This window comes from Schistocerca gregaria, chromosome 3, assembly GCF_023897955.1.
Source record: "Schistocerca gregaria isolate iqSchGreg1 chromosome 3, iqSchGreg1.2, whole genome shotgun sequence".
Lineage (NCBI taxonomy): Eukaryota > Metazoa > Arthropoda > Insecta > Orthoptera > Acrididae > Schistocerca > Schistocerca gregaria.
The window spans coordinates 356,980,488-357,000,316 of NC_064922.1; the positions used below are offsets into that span (position 1 = coordinate 356,980,488).

General features: G+C 40.3%; 1 protein-coding gene across 1 annotated transcript in view; it reads right to left on the reverse strand.

Moving 5' to 3' along the window:
• LOC126354780 (sialin-like) overlaps positions 1 to 6,582 on the reverse strand; it is a 118,139-nt gene extending 111,557 nt beyond the window's left edge. The window contains exon 1 of the mRNA XM_050004677.1: positions 6,485 to 6,582. Within this exon, the coding sequence (XP_049860634.1) occupies positions 6,485 to 6,524 (40 nt within the window). The 5' untranslated portion in view covers positions 6,525 to 6,582. The remainder of the gene's footprint in view (positions 1 to 6,484) is intronic.
• Positions 6,583 to 19,829: the final 13,247 nt, after the last annotated feature.

Here is a 19,829-nt window from a genome sequence, read left to right on the forward strand (position 1 = left end):
CGAAAACAAGCTGACGGCTGCTATATTATGCTCTAGAGAACATTCATGTGGACATTCACGGGTCCATTGGAGCTCATGCAAGACACCATGACGGCCAAGAAGTGTCGTACACTGGTTGCAGACCTCGTATACCTCTTCGTATACCTCCGCAGCCAAAAACCCATGCTGCAAATGTTAAAACCAAGATATCGCCAACTACAAGTGAAATAGCTACATGACCATCGGCACTGGATGTTGGTGCAGCGGCTGAGCATTGTACAGTCTGATGAACCCCTATACCTTCTTCATCATGCTGACGGGAGGGCGTGAATCTGTCTTCTTCGAGGGGAACAGTTCCTCGACACCTTTACTGCGGGACGAAAACAAGCTGACGGCTGCTATATTATGCTCTAGAGAACATTCACGTGGGCATTCACGGGTCCATTGGAGCTCATGCAAGACACCATGACGGCCAAGAAGTGTCGTACACTGGTTGCAGACCTCGTATACCTCTTCATGACAGTCATCTTTCTCTTTGGCAGTGGTATTTTTCAACAACGTAATGCGCCATGTCACAAGGCCAGGAGTATGATGTAGTGGTTCAAGGATCACAGTGGGTGATCAGTGTATGGGCCAGTTTTTTATAGTTTCTTGAGCTTGTTAAATGATGATTATCTGTTTAGAATGGCGATTAACGCGTCAACCTGTCATAGTCTTGTTGGGATCAGTTGACTGATACGTACGCGTAATCGAACAGCGATGTGTGGGGCAATTTCTTACAACTTCATTGAACTAGGTGATTTACCCCTTTAACCAAATATAGAATGGCAATATATGGGTAATTTGTCGTAGTTTCATAGGGGCTAATTGTTTGATGCTTATCAGTAACTGAATATAAAACAGGGATGTATGGGGCATTTTGTTACAATTTCGTTGGAGCTAATTGTCTGATGGTTATTTGAAGCTAAACACAAAATGCTGATGTACAGAACAATTTTTTACAGTTTTTTTGGGGCTAATTGTTTGATGCTTATCTATAAGTAAATATAAAATGGCGGCATATGGAGCATTGTGTTGCAATTTCGTTGGTATCAGTTACTGTGGTGTAATAACCTGCCTAGTGTCTTATACAGTTTCGTATTATGTATTTTCCTTTTTTCTGAGTTGACATAAATGCATATCTATATCTTCACTAAGTTTACCTATTCACTTTACATTAAGATTTCTACATGCTTTCAAATTTAGCATCCGACCTTTAGAGTTATAGCCTTAAATCCGGACAATGAAAAGACTTAAATTAGACTCAATCTTTGAAGAACTAATTTAAATAATAATCGCATTCCCATAATGGTAGGGCCATCATTTTCAGAAATGCTAGAATTATTAATTAGGCGAAGAATTATCTGTAGTGACCTCATACGTCACATGTTGCTTAAATCCACTATCGCAGCGTCTCCGAAGCCCAGCAGAGTTTACATGTGAACGTATGGTGGATAGTTCCATCTGCAGTTCACCAAAAGCGTGTTTGTTTGCGTGGCGGAGCTGCGAACGGCTAGCAGCCACAGCGCGCCGGTAATTATTTCGACCTTGCATTAACACAGCGGCAGTTCATTGTCCGGGCGGCTGAAGCTTGCGCCGTTAGGACAATTCATCTAAGTAGCACTCCAATAGAGAAAGCTTTGTTTTCTGGAATACCGATATACTGCTGTTTCGATCAATCGTCTGAGAGGTAATCATTCTGAAGATTGGAGGTTGTTGATGTCTTCAGTCCGAAGACTGATGCAAATCTCCACGCTATTTTATCTTATGAAAGCCTCTTCGTCTCCGCATAGTTACTGTAAATTACGTCCTTTTGAACCTGTCTGCTGTATTCGTGACTAGTTTTCCGTCTACAATTTTCATCTCTCCTGCCCACCTCCTCACTTTTTCTATTACTCAAGTTGTGGCACAAAATTATTTTTTTGCCTTATATTCAGTACATTGTCTTTAATAACACGATCTACCCATCTTGTATACAACATTATCCTTTAGCATCACTTTTCTACTGCTTCTGCCCTCTTTTTGTCAGAACTGTCTATCGTCAATGTCTCAATCCGTGCAAGGGTAGACTCCTAACATTTACATTTATATTCGATGCTAACAAATTTCTCTCGTTTAGAAATTGAAGGAAACAAGACTTACAAACAAATAAGGCAGAAGTTATACGTAACATTTATTCGGAATTTATGAAAAGTGGCAACCAAACAACTATTGAAATTGGTTTGCAGAATCTGTGAAATTGGATACATACAATCAGACTTTCTGAAAAAATATAACGTACACAATTCCGAAGACGGTTAAGTCAGATAAGTGCGAAAACAATAACACAAATCTCATGCATCAATGCTGCTGACAATGATAATATACACTGAGGTGAAAAAAGCAGTGGGTTAGCGATGCGAACATAAACAGATGGCAATAGTATCGAGTACACAAGTTATAAAAGGGTAGTGCGTTGACTATTCCGTCATTTGTACTTAGATGATACTTGTGAAAATGTTTCCGACTTTATTATATACATATATCTTATGATATGTAAAGCCACCAGTGAAATGGAAAGGTGAGTATAGGGTAATATCAACAACAGCATAAAATGGTACAACGGGAGTAGGATTCGTTATGAATAACAATGTAAAGTAGAGACCCGTTAGTGTGAACAGTTCAGAAATATGGTTGTTCTTACGTGGTCGACATCAAATCAACACTGACAACGATAGTTCAAGTATACATGCCGACGTCGCAATCTGAATATGACAATGTATATGATACTGAAAGGGTAAATTTAGTACCTAAATAGAGATGAGAATCATGGGGGACTGGAATGCAGTTGTAGGGGAAGGAGTAAAAGAAAAGGTTACGGGAAAATATGGGCTTGGGACAAGGAATGAGAGAGGAGGAAGAATAATTGAATTCTGTAATAAATGTCAGCTAGTAAAAGCGAATGCCCTGTTCGAGAGACACAAGATGTGGAGCTATACTCGGAAAAGCTGGGTGATAAGGGAAGATTTCAGTTGTATTGCATTATGGTCAGATAGAGACTCCGAAAACAGATACTGGACTGTAAGGCGTACCCAGGAGCAGATATAGACTTAGATCACAATTCAGTAGAGATGAAGAGTAGGATTAGTCAGGAATAATCACTACGCAAAGAAGTGGGATGCGGAAGTACTAAAGAAGGACAAAATACACTTGAAGTTCTCTAAGGCTATAGAAACAACAATACGGAATAGGTGGTACAGCAGTAGAAGAGGAATGGACATCACTAAGAAGGGAGATCACAGAAGCTGGGAAGGAAAAGTTAGGTACAACTGATTTGTTTGACTGATGGGGCTGCTAAGTGCTATTCCACCTACTGCACTCCCCTGACTAAGTCCTCGTAAGTTCAACTCGATTTCTAAACTGAACGAAGCACTTCACGGCATTTGCTTCAGAACTGCTACAAATTCGTCGGGCAATAGACTGCGTCGCTCGAACTGTCAACACAACTGGCACTGCTAAGAGTATTCTATATCGCTGGCAACGGGTTGTGCACAATGCTGGTGACTACTTTGAAGGTCAGTAAAACTTTGAAACACGTATCTGTTTTGTACGAGCTGTAAATAAACAGTTGCCACTATTAAAGTTCCAACGCTCGTATATTCGCGCCCAATGATATGAGAGAAATGAGTGTGTCGTACTTGTGAATCTTTGCGAGAGCCCTCAGCTGTTCCCGGCGGTTCTAAATTTGCTTTACGAGCCGTATCTTCAAACTCGACTTGGACACTTCATCCATTGCAAATATTCTACACGTTCATTAATTCGAAATAGTCAGTTTCAGCTTTTATTTCTAGAAACATGCAATTGTAATTCTGAAACACGTCTGAGTATATCTCTTTTAAGGTAAAGCATGTTACCAGTTTTTTACGTAGTGCTTTTTATAGTTACGACACGCCCATTTTTTCATGACGTCATTGGGAGAAAAACTCTTTTAAATCTGCTAGATTTTGCTGTTTTGTCGTTTAATTTCAGTATTTTATGTGAAAAAATGCATTATAATTTTGAAACATATCAGAAACTCATTTTAAGCTAAACATAGTTAACAGTGTTAAGGTGCTGGACTGTACAGTCTTTACAAATACGAATAGTCCATTTTCTCATCACGTTACTGGACGCCAAACTTCTTTAAATCCACTTGACTTCTACCGTTTTTGTCTTTTGGCGTTGCTTCTTTTGCAGCATAACATAAGTTCTACATCTACACCTACAAAGATACTCTGCAAGCCACCGTATACTGCGTGGCGGAGGGTACCCCGTGTTACAATGTGTCATTTCCTATCCTGTCCCACTCGCAGAGAGCGAAGAAAAAAGGTATTTATATGCTTCCGTATGAGTCCTAACTTCTGGTATCTTATCTTCGTGTTCCTTATTTCTGCACTTGCACCGATCATATAGAAGCACTGTCTCTCATTTCCCATCATAAAAAACAAAAATATCTATACGCTAATCATATTATGTATTAATACGTCTCAGGTTCAGATACACATAATAACGACGTAATATAAAGTCCAAAACAAGTCGTGTGAACTTAACAGAGTTCTAAAAAAAGTAATTAGAGCGGAGTTTCAGTCGGTCTGATAGGGTGAACGTACTTATAGAACGAGTATCAAACGATTCATCAGAAGGCTGTATCATCAGTTCAAATATCAGATTCACTGGTTAGAAGAAATGAAGGAAAGTTTACAAGCTGCGAATGTTACAGAAAGCTTAATTATGAGTATGCAGTATTCCTACATGTAATCTGTGTCTTGCTAAGGAACCTTTTTTTTTTTGACAAGCAAAACATGGACACAGTCTTCTCGTAAGAGAAGAAAAGTATTAGAATAATGGCTAAAAGTAGCAACAGAGCACCTTGTAAAACTATTTAGAAACATTTGGGTCTTCTGTTTGCTGATTGTGAGTTCAAGGAAACTAAATATCTAAGGTCATTAGTCCCCTGTTAAACCCCTCCCACAAGGCGGAATCACTTACCCAGTCTGTCTCTTCGTCTGAGTCTAGGCAAATGTGAGGCAGTGTTCTAAGTGTTTGTATAGCGTGTATCTGAGACGGGACGTGGGTACCAGCCTTTTGTTCACCTAGTGGAATGTGAGAAACCGCCTAAAAACCACATCCAGTCTGGCCGACACACCGCCCTTCATCGTTAATCCGACGGGCGGATTCGAACCGCGGCCAGCGAGCCCTCCCCTAGCGACAGCGGGCGATTTAACGTGACGGATACATGGCGGCCGATTGTCCGACTCTACAATGTGAGTACATCTACCAGTCTCTTAGGCATTCCAAGAAGAACATCGGCAGTTATCACACAAACTGTTAAATTTGTGATCACCGGAAAAGAGCCAGGCTAGTGTAAACAAACAAAAAACAGAAAACAGCAATTTCTACAAGGGAATAAAATTGTACATACACTACCAGTGTGATTAAAGACGCTACAAAAATTCAAATATGTAAAAGGTCAGTCATATCCTGCTGCTTAAATAAACTGATACTATTAAGTCAAGGACTATTTAGGCAACGAGAACAGGAAATGGTAAGAACAACCATCATTTAATAATAAACAACCGTCTTTCTAGAGCAAGCTGTGACAGTTTGATTAATCACACTATAATATCTCTTGCCCAGGATCTTTGACAGGAAATTCTAGCCGGCCAGTGTGGCCGAGCGTTTCTAGACTCCTTCGAATCCTGCCTCGGGCATGGATGTGTGTGATGTCCTTAGGTTAGTTAGGTTTAAGTACCTATAAGTTCTAGGGAACTAATGACCTAAGAAGTTAAGTCCCATTGTCCTCAGAGCCCCTTGAACCATTTTGAAGAAAATTCTAATTCCATTTTCTTGAGCTTTTTCACGTGGGCCAAGGGGACAACATGAAGAATTCGGTGGAATGGAGGAAGTAGAAGGAAGTATCGTCGAAATTCTAATCCCAGTCGAAAGTTTGTGTGTGTGTGTGTGTGTGTGTGTGTGTGTGTGTGTGTGTGTGCGTGTGTTTGCAATGTGGTGTAGTGTGGGGGCAGTAAAGAGTGATATGATGAAAACGAAGAGCGCGAAAGTATTTTTTTCATAAGATAATATTATTGTAAGCATATATTGATATTTCTAGAAGCTTCCCTTTTTAATTAATATGACGCGCCAGAGATCATTGTGTAAGTGATTTATGGGTGAATAAAAGATTGACTAAGAAATTATAAGAAATCGCATATCTTTTGAAACACGGGTAGTGTAGCAGAAATTCAAAGTGAAACTTAGAAAGAAAACTGTCTCTATTTGACGAGAAAAATGCAATAAACAGTGCAACATTCCCATAAAGAAGATTTGGATTGATAAGAAATCAGAAATCCTGATACTATCAATCTAAAGCGCAGTGTTTCAATAGGCAAAATGAAGAAAGAATGATCCGAAAATGTACGAGCTAAACATAGTGTAAACAATGGCTCACTTTTTCTGTCCTTTGGCCACTTCGTTACATATGTCGACATTGCGCTCCTCAAGTAAACCACTCGCCAGCTGAATACCTCTTCGTCTCCTGCCCTGCCACTGACTGCACCTCTTATGTGTAGTCCCGTTTTATAAGTTTTGTATACTGCAGTAGAAAATTAGGAGAGGGGCGATGGGGAAGCGCGAGAGGTGTGTTACCACATTGTGCTATATGTTTCATCATGAGCTGAGACGCTCAAGTTATCACTTGATTCCCTTATCGCTGCCAGGACTCGTGTAATTCACTTTGCGTCATTTTCATCTGACACTTGCTTCGTGGCTAGGCCGAAGATCCCGCGTTCTTTCAATGGCAAAACTAAGCACGACGCAACATGATATAGTAGGTTGTTTGCTTGTTGCAAGGAAGAAGTGCACATCTCGGTATACGAGCCTCTACTTGCGGGTTTAAGATTTCATCTCGACAGAAATGGAATTAATCGATAAGAAAAAGCACAAATCTAAATGAAGCGTTATGCAGGACAGCAAGAAGTTATCTGTTAGAAAAAGGTACTGCCGAACTTTAGCGCTTATGAAGTTGGTAAGGATTCCATTCTTGTTTAATATCAAACTCGGTAACTGCGTTCTAGCAAAGCATCAGCTAAAGGAACAATAAGCTATAGTTTTTCATGTTTTGTTGATTCAGCCGACGAATATCACAGCATGAGTTGCAGCAAATGTATGCACATGCATCTCCGTACACGCAATGACGCAGTACAGGGCGAATCTCACACGTTAGCTCACTAAACGTCACGGGGCTAAATGTTTGTAGCATCCCACAGACGGCAGGAAAGCGATCTTTCACAATGTTTTCGCCATTAGTCAGCCCAAATAACAAAACTTTCTTCACTGCTTCCTTTGAGATTTAAAGACTGATTTTCAGTAAACACTTCAAAAGGTTTCTCTATATCTACAAATAAATGTTCATTAACACTCTACTAAGATAAACTGTATGGTTAGTATTGCCGCACATGTTCTTATGTTTTTCTGGAACCCAAAACGAAATTTTCCCGAGGTCGGCTTTCACCAAGTTTTCCAGTCTTCTGTAAATAACTCGTGCAAGTACTCCTATTTTACGACCATGATTTATTAAATTGATGTTTCGATAATACTTACTCCCAAAAGCACGTGCAATTATTGGAACTGAGATTATTACATTCTTCTTGAAGTCTTTGGGTAATAGCTTGTCTCATGTATCATGCAAACCAAGTGCCTTTTTTGGACTTACATATTTCGGTGCTCATCTCGCAGTATCTTACGTCCCACCTCATCTACATCTCTTATTTGTCACCTTCACTTAATATTGTCCTCAAGGTTGTTTCCTTATATAAATTTCTTCCACCTTTCAGCTTCCCTTGTTTACTTGATAAAGACTTGTCATCAGAGCCCTTAAAATTGAGACAGGTGCTTTTTTTCTCTCTAAATTTTTCTTTACTGAACTGTTTCAAGAAGCCATTATCAACCTATAACGAGACGATTAGTTTAACAAAAACTACACCATGTTCCTTTAGAGCGGTTCACGTAGTTACTAATATTGAATGTCGACAGTTCCAATAGAAGAGTGAAGTGAGTTAAGTGACGTCATATGGCACTCCAGTGTAGACCCTTTATTAACAAACTTTGTCTCCACAATTCAAGGGGCCAGTGTAACAGATTCTTATATTTGAACGATATCAACAATAAGATTATATCTCAGAGCATGAATTTTATTTTGAAGTCATAATTATCTACGAAATTTTCAATCTTCGCTTGTTAAGAAATAAGAGAACTGATGATCTTCCTTCTTCTAAACTCGTGCTAGAGGAGTGTATCAACCACTGTACGAGGAAATTTGTGGTAGAACAATAATTTTTTTAAGTCATTTACAACTTTATTTTGCTAGTTGAGTGTATTATCTTGTGGTTCCGGTTGTTAAGAAATAAGAGAACTGATTGTCAATCTTCCTTCTTGATCTAATCTAGCTACTAGAGGGTTGTATCAACCATTGTACAAGGAATTTTGTTGCGAAATAATAATATTTTTAAGTCACTTACAGCTTCATTTTCCTAGTTGAGTGCATTATCGTATGGTTCCTGCAAGATGAAATATTCTATATATATTTTAACCTTTTAGGTCAGTTGGATGTAATCAATCTGGTGATGCAATGATCGCGCACAATAAGCGCACTATCGTTTTCATGTTTACACATTTGCGAGTCGAGCCTCCCGTCCACGTTTTTAATGAAGTCCGACTGTAATAATAATTATTATTATGGATATTGCTTTTTTGCAACGACAATTACCAATAAGACGGTCTTGTGTCACCAAATTTTCTAATTTTCGATAACGACACCTGGGCCTATAGCATTGGGAGCGATGAACATATTGAATACAAGATGTATATGGAAAATGAATTAGAGAAAATACTCAAACATCAGAATCACAATAAGAAATATGGTAACATGCTCCGAATTGTCTTCAACAGAGTGGGTATAGGTTAGGAACTGGATTCCTAGTAGAGAGGGAATGGATTGGGTCACGTTCCCGACCCTAACCTCACCTGCAAGTCACACATGAAAAATAAATCAGTAGTATTGCAGATACAAGAATACGGCGAGAAACATCTGGTGTCTGATATAAAGAAAGATCTTGAACTCCCTATAGATGCGTTTAGAAGGCTGGAACTGACAAAAATAACAAGGCAGTGAAATATTTTACGATGTCGCTGTTCGGGACTTCTCTTCTGTCCTTGTAATTTACCCTGGAATGAACACACATCAAAGATTTACTGAATGATTAATTTGGGTCTGGGAAATGATGATTAGGAACCGGCTGCAGAAGAAGAAAATGTGCTGCTGATCTGCCACCAGTTGAAGGTGACAGTGAAGGTGCTAAATTGTGCTACTGCTAAAGACTTATTTTTTAATGCTGTATTTTATGACTGCAATTATCTGTCACCTTATTTATGTTATTTCATTGTAGGCATTTTTTACTGTTTTTGGTGAATAAAAAAAATAGCTAAACTAGTATGAGTAAAGAAAGACTCGATGTTTTCTCTCTACAATTTTGTAACTAAACATTTTCCGTTCTTACTGGGAATGTGATTTGTCCTTTCTTCGGCAACATTTTACCTTCTTATTTTAATTTGAAATCACAAAAATTGTTACCACGGGAAGGTGGCTACATTACACTATTGACAGTCTTATAGCATGATTTGACAAATATTCTGTGTATAAAATTTTATTAGCATTGCATTACTAGAAACTGCTTTTTTCTGTTTCATCTACTATGGAAATTGCTAATCTACTGACACAAAACTGTTTGAAGGTGAAGAAAAATAAGAGATACTGAAGAAAAAAATGTCAACAGAGCGAATTACAGAAAATTGACGAAAAATAACTGAAAGAAAATCTTTGGGAGTAAATGGTTCAAATGGCACTGAGCACTATGGGACTCAACTTCTAAGGTCATCAGTCCCCTAGAACTTAGAACTGCTTAAACCAAACTAAACCTAAGGACATCACACACATCCATTCCCGAGGCAGGATTCGAACCTGCGAGCGTAGCGGTCGCGCGGTTCCAGACTGTAGCGCCTAGAACCGCTCGGCCACTCCGGCCAGCTTTGGGAATAAATGTTAATGATCTCCATTATGATGCAACGTATAAAGTAAGGACAACATTACTTATTTTCCTTTACTTGCGCATATCATAACTGTCATGGGTTAATCATTCAGGGCCCATTTTATTCGAAATTTGCTCATTTTTAGGTTTTGTTGATAATGTGTAATAATTATGCAGTTCCACTGGAAAGATTGCTGTCTTTTACTGAAGTGATATCTCAGAGAGGCACTTCAGAAGAGTCAGTTAAAAAAGAATTAAATCAGATTTGCTTTAAGTAAGTCTGTATGGCATTGTAGATTAGTAGTATGCAGCACGAACTGTCCACTGTCAAACAAATATTAGATGATACGCCACCTCCTACTACTAGGGAAAGTGGTAACTATAATAATCTTGCGCAAAATGACAGGATGTGTAGAGATGAAATAGGTCATGCCGGTCTGCCACCTAACCATTTGTTGTATGGGTTAGGGGCAGTATCTTCTTAGTAATTCGTTTTGTTAGAAGAAATTTTATTAAAACACTGACAGTTCAGATGTTTACTACATACGACATTCTGTTGTGTTCATAAAATCTTTTAAGGATGTGTTACCTATATCTTTGTCAGATCAACAAAAAAAAACATTTCACTACAGGTTTTGTTCAAGGGGATGCTCCCATTTTGCCAACTGAAATGGCTGAAAACTGTCAAAGATATGAACAGTTGCAGAAATCTTTGTTGTCGAAGTATTGATCAAATTGCATACAGGGAAGACTCCGCAAGGAAGTGTTTAGCCTGGAGCCGTTCCACAGTAAGCAAGGTACCCTTCAAAAACATTTCGAATAGTATTTAAATAGAACTAGATACTGGGAGAACCTATTTTTCACAGACACATGTTGTGAATACTAAAAGCGAAGTTCCGCCTGCACACAAGAGAAACCGTTTGTCCACATTCCAGAGACAAAGCCGGAACACTTGATGTCGATACTAGATTCTGTTGATTTAATACGTAAAGATTCTGAGGTTAGTAATAACAAGAATAATAATATTGGTGGTATGGGTCTGTCCAATCCGTCCGACCTGATGGCTGAGTGGTCAGCGTGATGGATGGCCATCCTACGGGTCCGGGTTCGATTCCCTGCTGGGTCGGGGACTGGGTGTTGTGCTGTCTTCATCATTATTTCATCCCCATCCGGCGCGCAGGCCGCCCAATGTGCCGCCATCCCCCCCAAAAAAAGAAAGAAAGGATGATTAGCGGTTGGGTTTCTTACGCCACAAGTCTCGGGTTCGGTTCCTCCTCTGGCACTTTTTTTTCTTCTGTTTCATTTTCTTTTGTTATTCCACCAGTTATTCAGAAAGTTTCCCAAACCTATATTGTCTTTAACAAGTTAGTTACATTATTGAATAAAAATTATTTTCTTTTTGTCCAACAACACATTTCATAGCGGTAGGTTTTCCATTTTTCATCGTAAAGTATATGAAGAGAAACATTGAGTTTTTACTCAGAATAACAAAGTTGATTTGGGAACATTCAATTTTTATGCATATAACAATTATCGTAAAAACAAAAAACAAAACAAAAAATAGGAAAAAGAAAAAAAGGGCTGCTCGCAAAAAAAATGTAGCGTCGAATGTAATAAGACCTGCACCAAGGCGGGCTGATCTGCCCCGCAAGGGACCTCCCGGCCAATGACGCCAAACTCTCATTTCTATTTTCATTTCTGCCCACTCCACCACACACACACACATTTTTACAGTCACGGCAGATCAAAAGACTATCATATTCACTTTGTGACACAACTAGCGGCTCCTCCACTGATGATACTCAGCTGCGGGCTGAGGTCTGCTGAATTCTAATGAAAGAAGAAGATGTAATAACAGATACCACCCAAGGTATTTTAGTAATGCAGTAGGTCAATGACAATACAACAACAATAATAATCAGAGGAATCCCCGCTCTGGAGACCACCATCAATAAAAAAATAAATGATACCTCACCAGAAAAGTGTTTCAGCACAAAACTATGCTGTTGACATGAGTTGGCGAATCCAAAATCTAACAGTAAATATTATTGAGGTGGCTGAAGAATCCCATTCAATTATGAACAATTTAACAAACTAGATGCAGTCGCATTTCATCCTTCAGTGACAGTCGTGGAATGAAGTGGGGCAAAAAACATAATTCAATGAACCTCTTGAGATATAATGAGGACATGGACATTAGAAATGAGTTTGGTACTGACCAGTATAAATGCCATAAAGAATGTAAACATATAATTCAGACCACTATTAGTACTATTGTGGGAAAAGTTCCGACTACAGTTGATACTTGTGTCCCAAGATAGAGTGTGAAGGACACGTAGCTATGGTAACAGACCTCAGTAGACTATTTCCTGAGTGGAAGGTAGCGTGAACTTACTTCAGTAGACTATTTCCTGAGTGGGATGTAGCGTGAACTGCCTGTAGAGTTCGAACTACTGCAAGCTGTAAATCGTACGGAGTATGGAACTTGGTCAGGATGATTAAGGAATTAAGGTAGAAATATCCAGAAGTCCCCCTCTATTATATAGCTTCAGAAGACTCATCTGACACTACCTCTTGAGCCAGCTACTCATTAATGGCCCATTTGCAGCTCTAAGAAGACATCTCGGTAGCAACGGCTGGCACCGACACTAGTCGAAAGTAACGAAGTTCGGCTTCCGGCGCCCTGAGGCATGGACATCGTGTCTACTGGTGGTTGCAGCACCCTACCACCACCCCCTCCCCTCTTGGGTCCTGACGAGTCTTTGTTTATATGGCTCGTGTGCCTGCTTCCCGAACTTTCAGTGACTGGTCACATACTCAGTGCTCTTCTATTACAATATTTGGCTATGTCTTGCAGCTCTGTCCCGCTGCCGGTTTTGGCCTTCAGCTAGTCACGTAGATTATATTCTCCCATGTTTGTCGCCAGGTGCTGCGAGGCCGCCTTGCGTTGCTATCTCATTTAAACATTGTGGCGATGTTTCCAGGCTACCTTGGCCTGCCGCATTTGAACAATTCCAATCTTTTTTATTTAAGAATATGGCCCACGGGAGTACCGTTTGTGACACCTCCTTTCACCCACAGAAATTTTATAAGCTCTGCTCGCTTAGGTAATAAAATTTCTGTTCCTATTATTTGTGCCACTGGAAAAGTCGGTTCAACGATATAGGTTTTATTGTTTACATGTAGAACATTTACATCGGAATACATTATATAACTCTGCCGGGGTGGCACATTCATCTAACGGTATAACAATATATAGAATTGTTTACATGGACACTTTTTAAATGACGTTAATACTCTATATTCATATTTTAAATCTGCTCAGAATTCTATTCGTTTATTACATAGGTGTACTAAGTATGTACACTTATTACACTTTTCTCATCACTACTTGTCATATACAGTACATTATTTTGCTCACTGTTTGAAAATGTTTTTTGTCACTGAATACATATACATTTATTACATTTGTCGTGATACTGCTTAAAGTATGCATTATCTTACATCATTTTTCGGTGAGTTCCATTTCGCTCACAGTTTACTTCCAGGTTTTATTAATCACTTACACTTTTACAATTATCACGTTTCACTAATATCTGGGGAATCTGTTTTATTACTTCTGTTATTTTTCGTCTATTCGTCTGCAGTTACATTAAGGTTTGTCATAATCATTACTAGCTTTTGTCTTTATAGTTGTCTACGGCTCGTGGGCTAGTGGCTAGCGTTACTGCCTCTGGATCACGGGATTCCGGGTTCGATACCAAGCCGGATCGGGGAGTTTTTCCGTTTGGGGACTGGGTATTTGTATTATCTTCTTCATTTCATCATCAATCGGGAAAGTGGCGAGACTGGACAGTGAGCACACCACAAACCAAATATCATCATTATCGTCATCCTAATAACTAAAAAAAGGTATTACTTTTTGTCTGTACGTAGTGTTGGGGACTCTACCATTTTGGTCTCTGTTCCTGTCGTTCATGGGAACCGCGGTGACTGACTCCACTCTCTACACACTACTTTGTCTGGAAAGGACGAAAGTCAAACAGCCCTTTCTTCCTCTTCCGCCTCATTACTCATTTCAGAGTGATGTTTGGGAGTATATCTGACCAGCTCCCTGGATGTGCGTTTAGTAACGACATTATTAGTCACACCGACTGTTGCACAGCATTTCCCTCTAATCTCAAACATACGTTTACCGCACCTTCTACGGGGTTTGGAATATATACATAAACAGCAAACTAGACTTAGTATATGTAACATTACAGTTCCTATGTATCCCCACATGGAATAATCACTCATCGACCATCCTCGGAGAGTAGTACTTTGTTGGTACTTGATTTCGTTTTGTAGATCCTCAATTTTGTGTCCTGCGCCTTTTAAATAGTCTAGGTGCTGTGCGACGTGATAGAGCGACAGAATTACAAGTATCTCTGAAACTGTCTGTCTGGACATCCTCTATTAGGAAACAATCAATATATAAAGTAGGTACAATAACCCTATTACTCCTATTACATGAGTGGACCATCGAATAATTTGTGCCCCATACTCCTTACATTTGCTAATAAATCTCAGTTTTCCTGTCCGCTTAGAATGAGATCAGCAGGAGGCGAGGCATTGCACATACTGTTAAGCCTTTGTCCTTTGGGACAGCGAACAACCAGTCGTTGTTCCGTATCTATCTGCGTCCAGATACTTTCGTTTAGTACTATACATTTTAGATTACAGTCTTGGGGTATTTCTCGTACCGGCTGGAGTATCCGTGCTTCACATCTGTCACGATCGTATGTAGACATGAGCACGAAATTTTGTCTACATAATTGCTGTTTCGTATTTACGCTTGTATAGGACAATTGGTCACTAGAGACGTGCTGATAAAAACCGTCCATCATCAGGGACTCTTTCCCTGGCGGGATGTAGGTAAACAATCGCTTCGTTTTGTCAAATTCTGCGGGTAATAGCCATATTCTGTACAGAGTACACCCATTATTATCAACTAAGGGTACATTTAAGACACAAAGTATTGCCGCCTAAGAATACGTCAGGTCTATTACACGTAATAACTGATATGCTTGGTCCTCGGTAGTTTCAGTTGAACTTTTTATCCTTTAATTTCGCTTTAATTAAGCCCAAATATTTCATGATCAGTACCAGATTGACAAAAGGGCGGTTCCAACAGACCTGTCTGTGCGTTGGCAATGGTGGTAATTAACAAGTAATATTTCCTTTCCAGTTGGTTAAACATCGCGAACAACTGCACTAATTGTTCCGTGATCGTTATCAATATCATCGCGAGCTGTATTTTATTCTAGGACTGTTCTCAAACTCTTCAAAGTGAACTCTTAGGTTCCGGATATCGCCTGCTATGATCATTCTTTGTTACTGCATCTATCGTCTCATTAAACACCGTCAATGATGCTATTAAAATTGGTATCCGTTCTTTAGCTAACCTCAAAAGTTCCCGTTGTTGCTCCTTCAGAGCATCTATTTTGGCTTTGAAGAACGATGCTTGTTCCTCATCGCGAGTCGCGAATAATATACCTTACTCGTTTCCCAATAAAATATAGGATCCCTCTTTTCGAATGTTCCAGTTCGTGTCTGGCCAGTTTCCTGTCAGACCTTTTCCCTCTTGCCATTTTACGGCCTTTTGTGTGTGCTCACACTCAGCAGTATTCAATGTTTGTTCTCAAACTTATCATGCAGAACCCTTAAATTAAAGTAACTCACTATTCGCCAGGTGGTGCTGTATAAGCTAACTGTCCTTCGGTTGCCGTAATAAATTCCTCGGGTTGACTGGAAACGCTGCACTTGTATGTCCTGTGGTGGCATCCATCGTTGCGATATACGGCCCATCATCGTGCTTCCGACAACTATCATTCTCAACACTGCCTGCATTCCGCAAGTCTGCGAACAGAGGAATTCTTCCAGTCAGTTTACGTGGACTGTCATAAATTTCTGCCCCTTTATCCTAATTACTACGTTAGGCCGCTTTTGCATCAATGACAGTGTATGCTCCTCTCCATTGGCTGTCGAATTTCTTTCAGCAACCCTTCTCACACTCTCATCAAATAATAGCAAACAATAATTTTTCCGGAAAGTCTTAGGGTTCTGCGTTTTATCATTATGTGCCTTACTTCGTTCTTTCTGGTATTGAGTAGCTGCCCTTACCTCTTAATCACTACCTTCATCCTCTGGCGTTCTTTGGTTGAGTAATAGTCATAGATTACATTCGCAAGTTTCTTTTGCAGCAGGCTTGATATGTTACACTTTCTCACAAATAAAAGTTCGAATGGCACGTACCTGTCGTATTATGTGGCGTGGTACGGTACGCGAGTGTGACATATGGTACCCATTCGTCCCAATTTGTTTGTTCGTTGTTAATGCAATGCCTTAGCAGTTTGGTTAGCGTCCGATACGTGCGTTCCAACGGGCCTTTTGTCAGTATGTGATGGCTAATTATTTGTATCTTATCAGACTTTAGTTTCTTACACACACATTTCAGTGTTTCGCTGATGAAATTGCTACCCATTGTTACCCACATCGCTTAATAAGGATGTCGGAATTCAGAATTTTAGGATGTCTTCTACTAGCTTCCTTGCCACCTAATCCGTATCTTGCCATTCATTTGGTTTGATGTGGCCTATGATTAATTTAGTTAATGAGTCTTGGAATGTTGATATGTATATGTCCCTTCGTCTGACTGTGGTAAGGAACCGACAATGTCAGTATCACAGCGTTCAGATATGAATTCCATGGTAGGCGTCAACTCTAGAGGCCAGTTTGTGTTTGCTTGCGTGATTTTATTCTTCTGGCAGCTCTGGCATGTCTTAATGAACTTTTCAATATCGAGTTTCATCCCAAATCAGGTTGAGTACTGCTTCATGTGTTCGTACATTCACCCGTCCCTTGCACCCCCCCCCCTCCCCCCACCCCTGTGCTTATTGGTGACACATGCATTTGAGTGAGGATGGCTGGCTTCTCTTCTTGACACAGTTCGGTGTCTGAGCGCTCCAATGGCCGTTCTACATTCTCATTACGTGTTTGCGACTCCGCATCATCTGTCGCGCCCGTTATCTCTGTTACAGCTGTCTTGCCTTACTCCTCCATGGCCAAGGCATCTGCGTCATGAACTACACTCTCTCCCAAGCTGAGTGTTGATTCTTCTGTTACATCACGCACGTTCCTAATGTGGGAAAACGCATCTGCCACTGGGGTATGCTTTCCTTCTTTGTATATATTTTGTAATCATATTCTTCCAATTTTAACCGAATCTTCATTAGACGCGACGACGGATCCGATATATTGCTCAGCTTGTGGTCAATCACTGTTTTGAATATTTTCGGCCTATTGTATTTTGCGGCTCATGCAATTGCGAGCAACTCTCGTTCTACTGTACTACAATTCTGTTCGCCCTTATTAAGTGTTCGTGATATAAGCGCTAACGGCAAATCCTTCCCCATTTGTCCTTGGCTGAGATGTGTCCCGAGCGCAAAATTACTAGAGTTTATCATAACTGTAAATTCTGGTTCGAAATCAGGGTACTACGATATTGGCATGGAAATCAATTTGTCCTTTAGCTATTGGAAGGCTTCCTAACGGTGCACTCCTTTCTTCAATAAATTGTGCAGTGGCTTTGCTATTTTCTTATGAAAACAACGATAATACTCGATGAGGCCGATAAAAACCTTACACTGCTTGTCTTCTGTGGTTGAGGGTAATGTTTGATGGTCTCTATTTTAGCGGGTTCATGGCGCAAGAAGATGACCTCTTTCAGCAGGGATTCGCACTTACGCACGTGTAATTTCAGATTGCCTTGTGTCAGCCACTCGAATACATCTTCCAAACGGCCTCTTGTGTTCATCTAACGATGCGCCTACTACAGCTACTTCATCTAGATATATAAATACTCGACTCCCTTATCATCCAGTCAGTAATGTATTCATCAGTCGTTGAAATGTCGAAGGTGAGGTTTTTAGTCCTATGACCATCTTGTTATATTCGTAATGTCATTTTGCCGTACTGAAGGTGGTCTTTTCCAGATTTCTCATCTATTAATAACTGGTAATATCCGTTTGCTAAATCTAGCGTTGAAAAATACTTCATTTCACCCAGGGTGTCTAGGACCTGGAAACGCTATGTTGAGGAAAATACCGTTGAGCTTTCTATAATCAACCATTATCCGCCACTTCTGTCAACACTGGGGTCTAGTTTCTTTGGCAACACTAGGAGGGGGAACTTCCAGGAACTGTTAGTATGGGATATTACCCCATTTGCTAGTATTCCCTGTATTTCGACCTGTAGGGCTTCTTGCTGAGCTTGCGATATTCGATAAGGCTACTGCTTTATAATCATGCCTTCTGCCTCCGGTATCAGAGGTATATGATGCTTCAATAACGCGGTCTGCGTCAACACTTCACTAGGTAAGTGAAATACATCACTATATTCAATGCATAATCTCTCGAGCGCCTGTCTTTCCTCACTATTCAAATGATTGGTTGGCATATTTTCCTGTGGTAGCTGCTTATCGACTTTGCCACGACCTCCGGTTTGGTTGCTGTTTCTCGAACTGTGAAGTTACTAGTGAGTGGAATTGTCTCCGAGTATTTCGAGGGTCACAAAGTGATTCTCTTTACCTCTAGTGCCGCGCTTACAAGTGATGCAGGTTCCTTCCAGCACAGTGTCTAGTGCTTCCAGGATATACACGTCCGGGTGGTCTTCTTGCCTGGAGATCAGAATTTCTGTACCTCTCAGTCTAGCTATGTGAACTTTTACGGAAGCTCTCCTTTATGCTTAAGTGTTGGTGAGTGCCCCTGGTTGGTGCAATGCCACTTCCTCGTACGAAAAATAAAAAATTATCTCCCAATACCCCAAAGAGACGCTATTTACTGGTGTCTGAGGTGCCCTGCTCCCCTTGGGTACTGACGAGATCCTATGTATATGGCTCGTGTGTCTGCTTCCCGAACTTTCCGAGCCACCTGTCACGTGCACAGTGCTCTTCCATTACCACATCTGGTTAGGTCTTGCAGCTCTGTCCTGCTGCCGGCTTTGGTAATCAGTCAGCCCATGGTTAAGCGTGTACCCTTCCCCGTTTGTCTCAGGACGCCACAAGGCCGTCTTGCGTTGCTATTTCGTTCAGAAAAGGTGGCAATGTTTCCGGGCTCTCTTGGTTGGACACTGTCGAACAATTTCTAACTTTATCATTGAAGTATGTTACTGCAACATATTTACACAGGGGCCACTGTGAATGTCAGGACAGAGAGTTTATTTGGTAACATTAGTAAATTTACGAGGGTGCTTCAATATCCAGTACAAACCTGTTGGATAATTGTAGCGGTCGATATCAGGCCGCTACACGTGCAGACGTGGGTTAGGTGGTTATAGGAAATGGAGCCATTGTCTGCTGATTCCTAATTGTAAATGGATTAATCATCAAACGCTCCTTTGTCATTGAATTTTTGTGGGTGAGTGACACAAAAGCAGAGCAGTTCTTTGGCAAATGCTATCTGAGTATTAGTGACGAAAATATTGTTGTAGATTTGCTAAAACCGAGAACCAAACATCGTAAATACTTCCAAGGCTTAAGAACTAAGTTTATTAAGACAAAATGAGTAAGCAACCTGGCCACTGTAGTTTACTTAAGAATTGCAAGGTGGCAGAATCACCAAGTATTAGGTTCCAGCAGCATCCTGAAGTAAAAGATTTGTTATTGAAGTA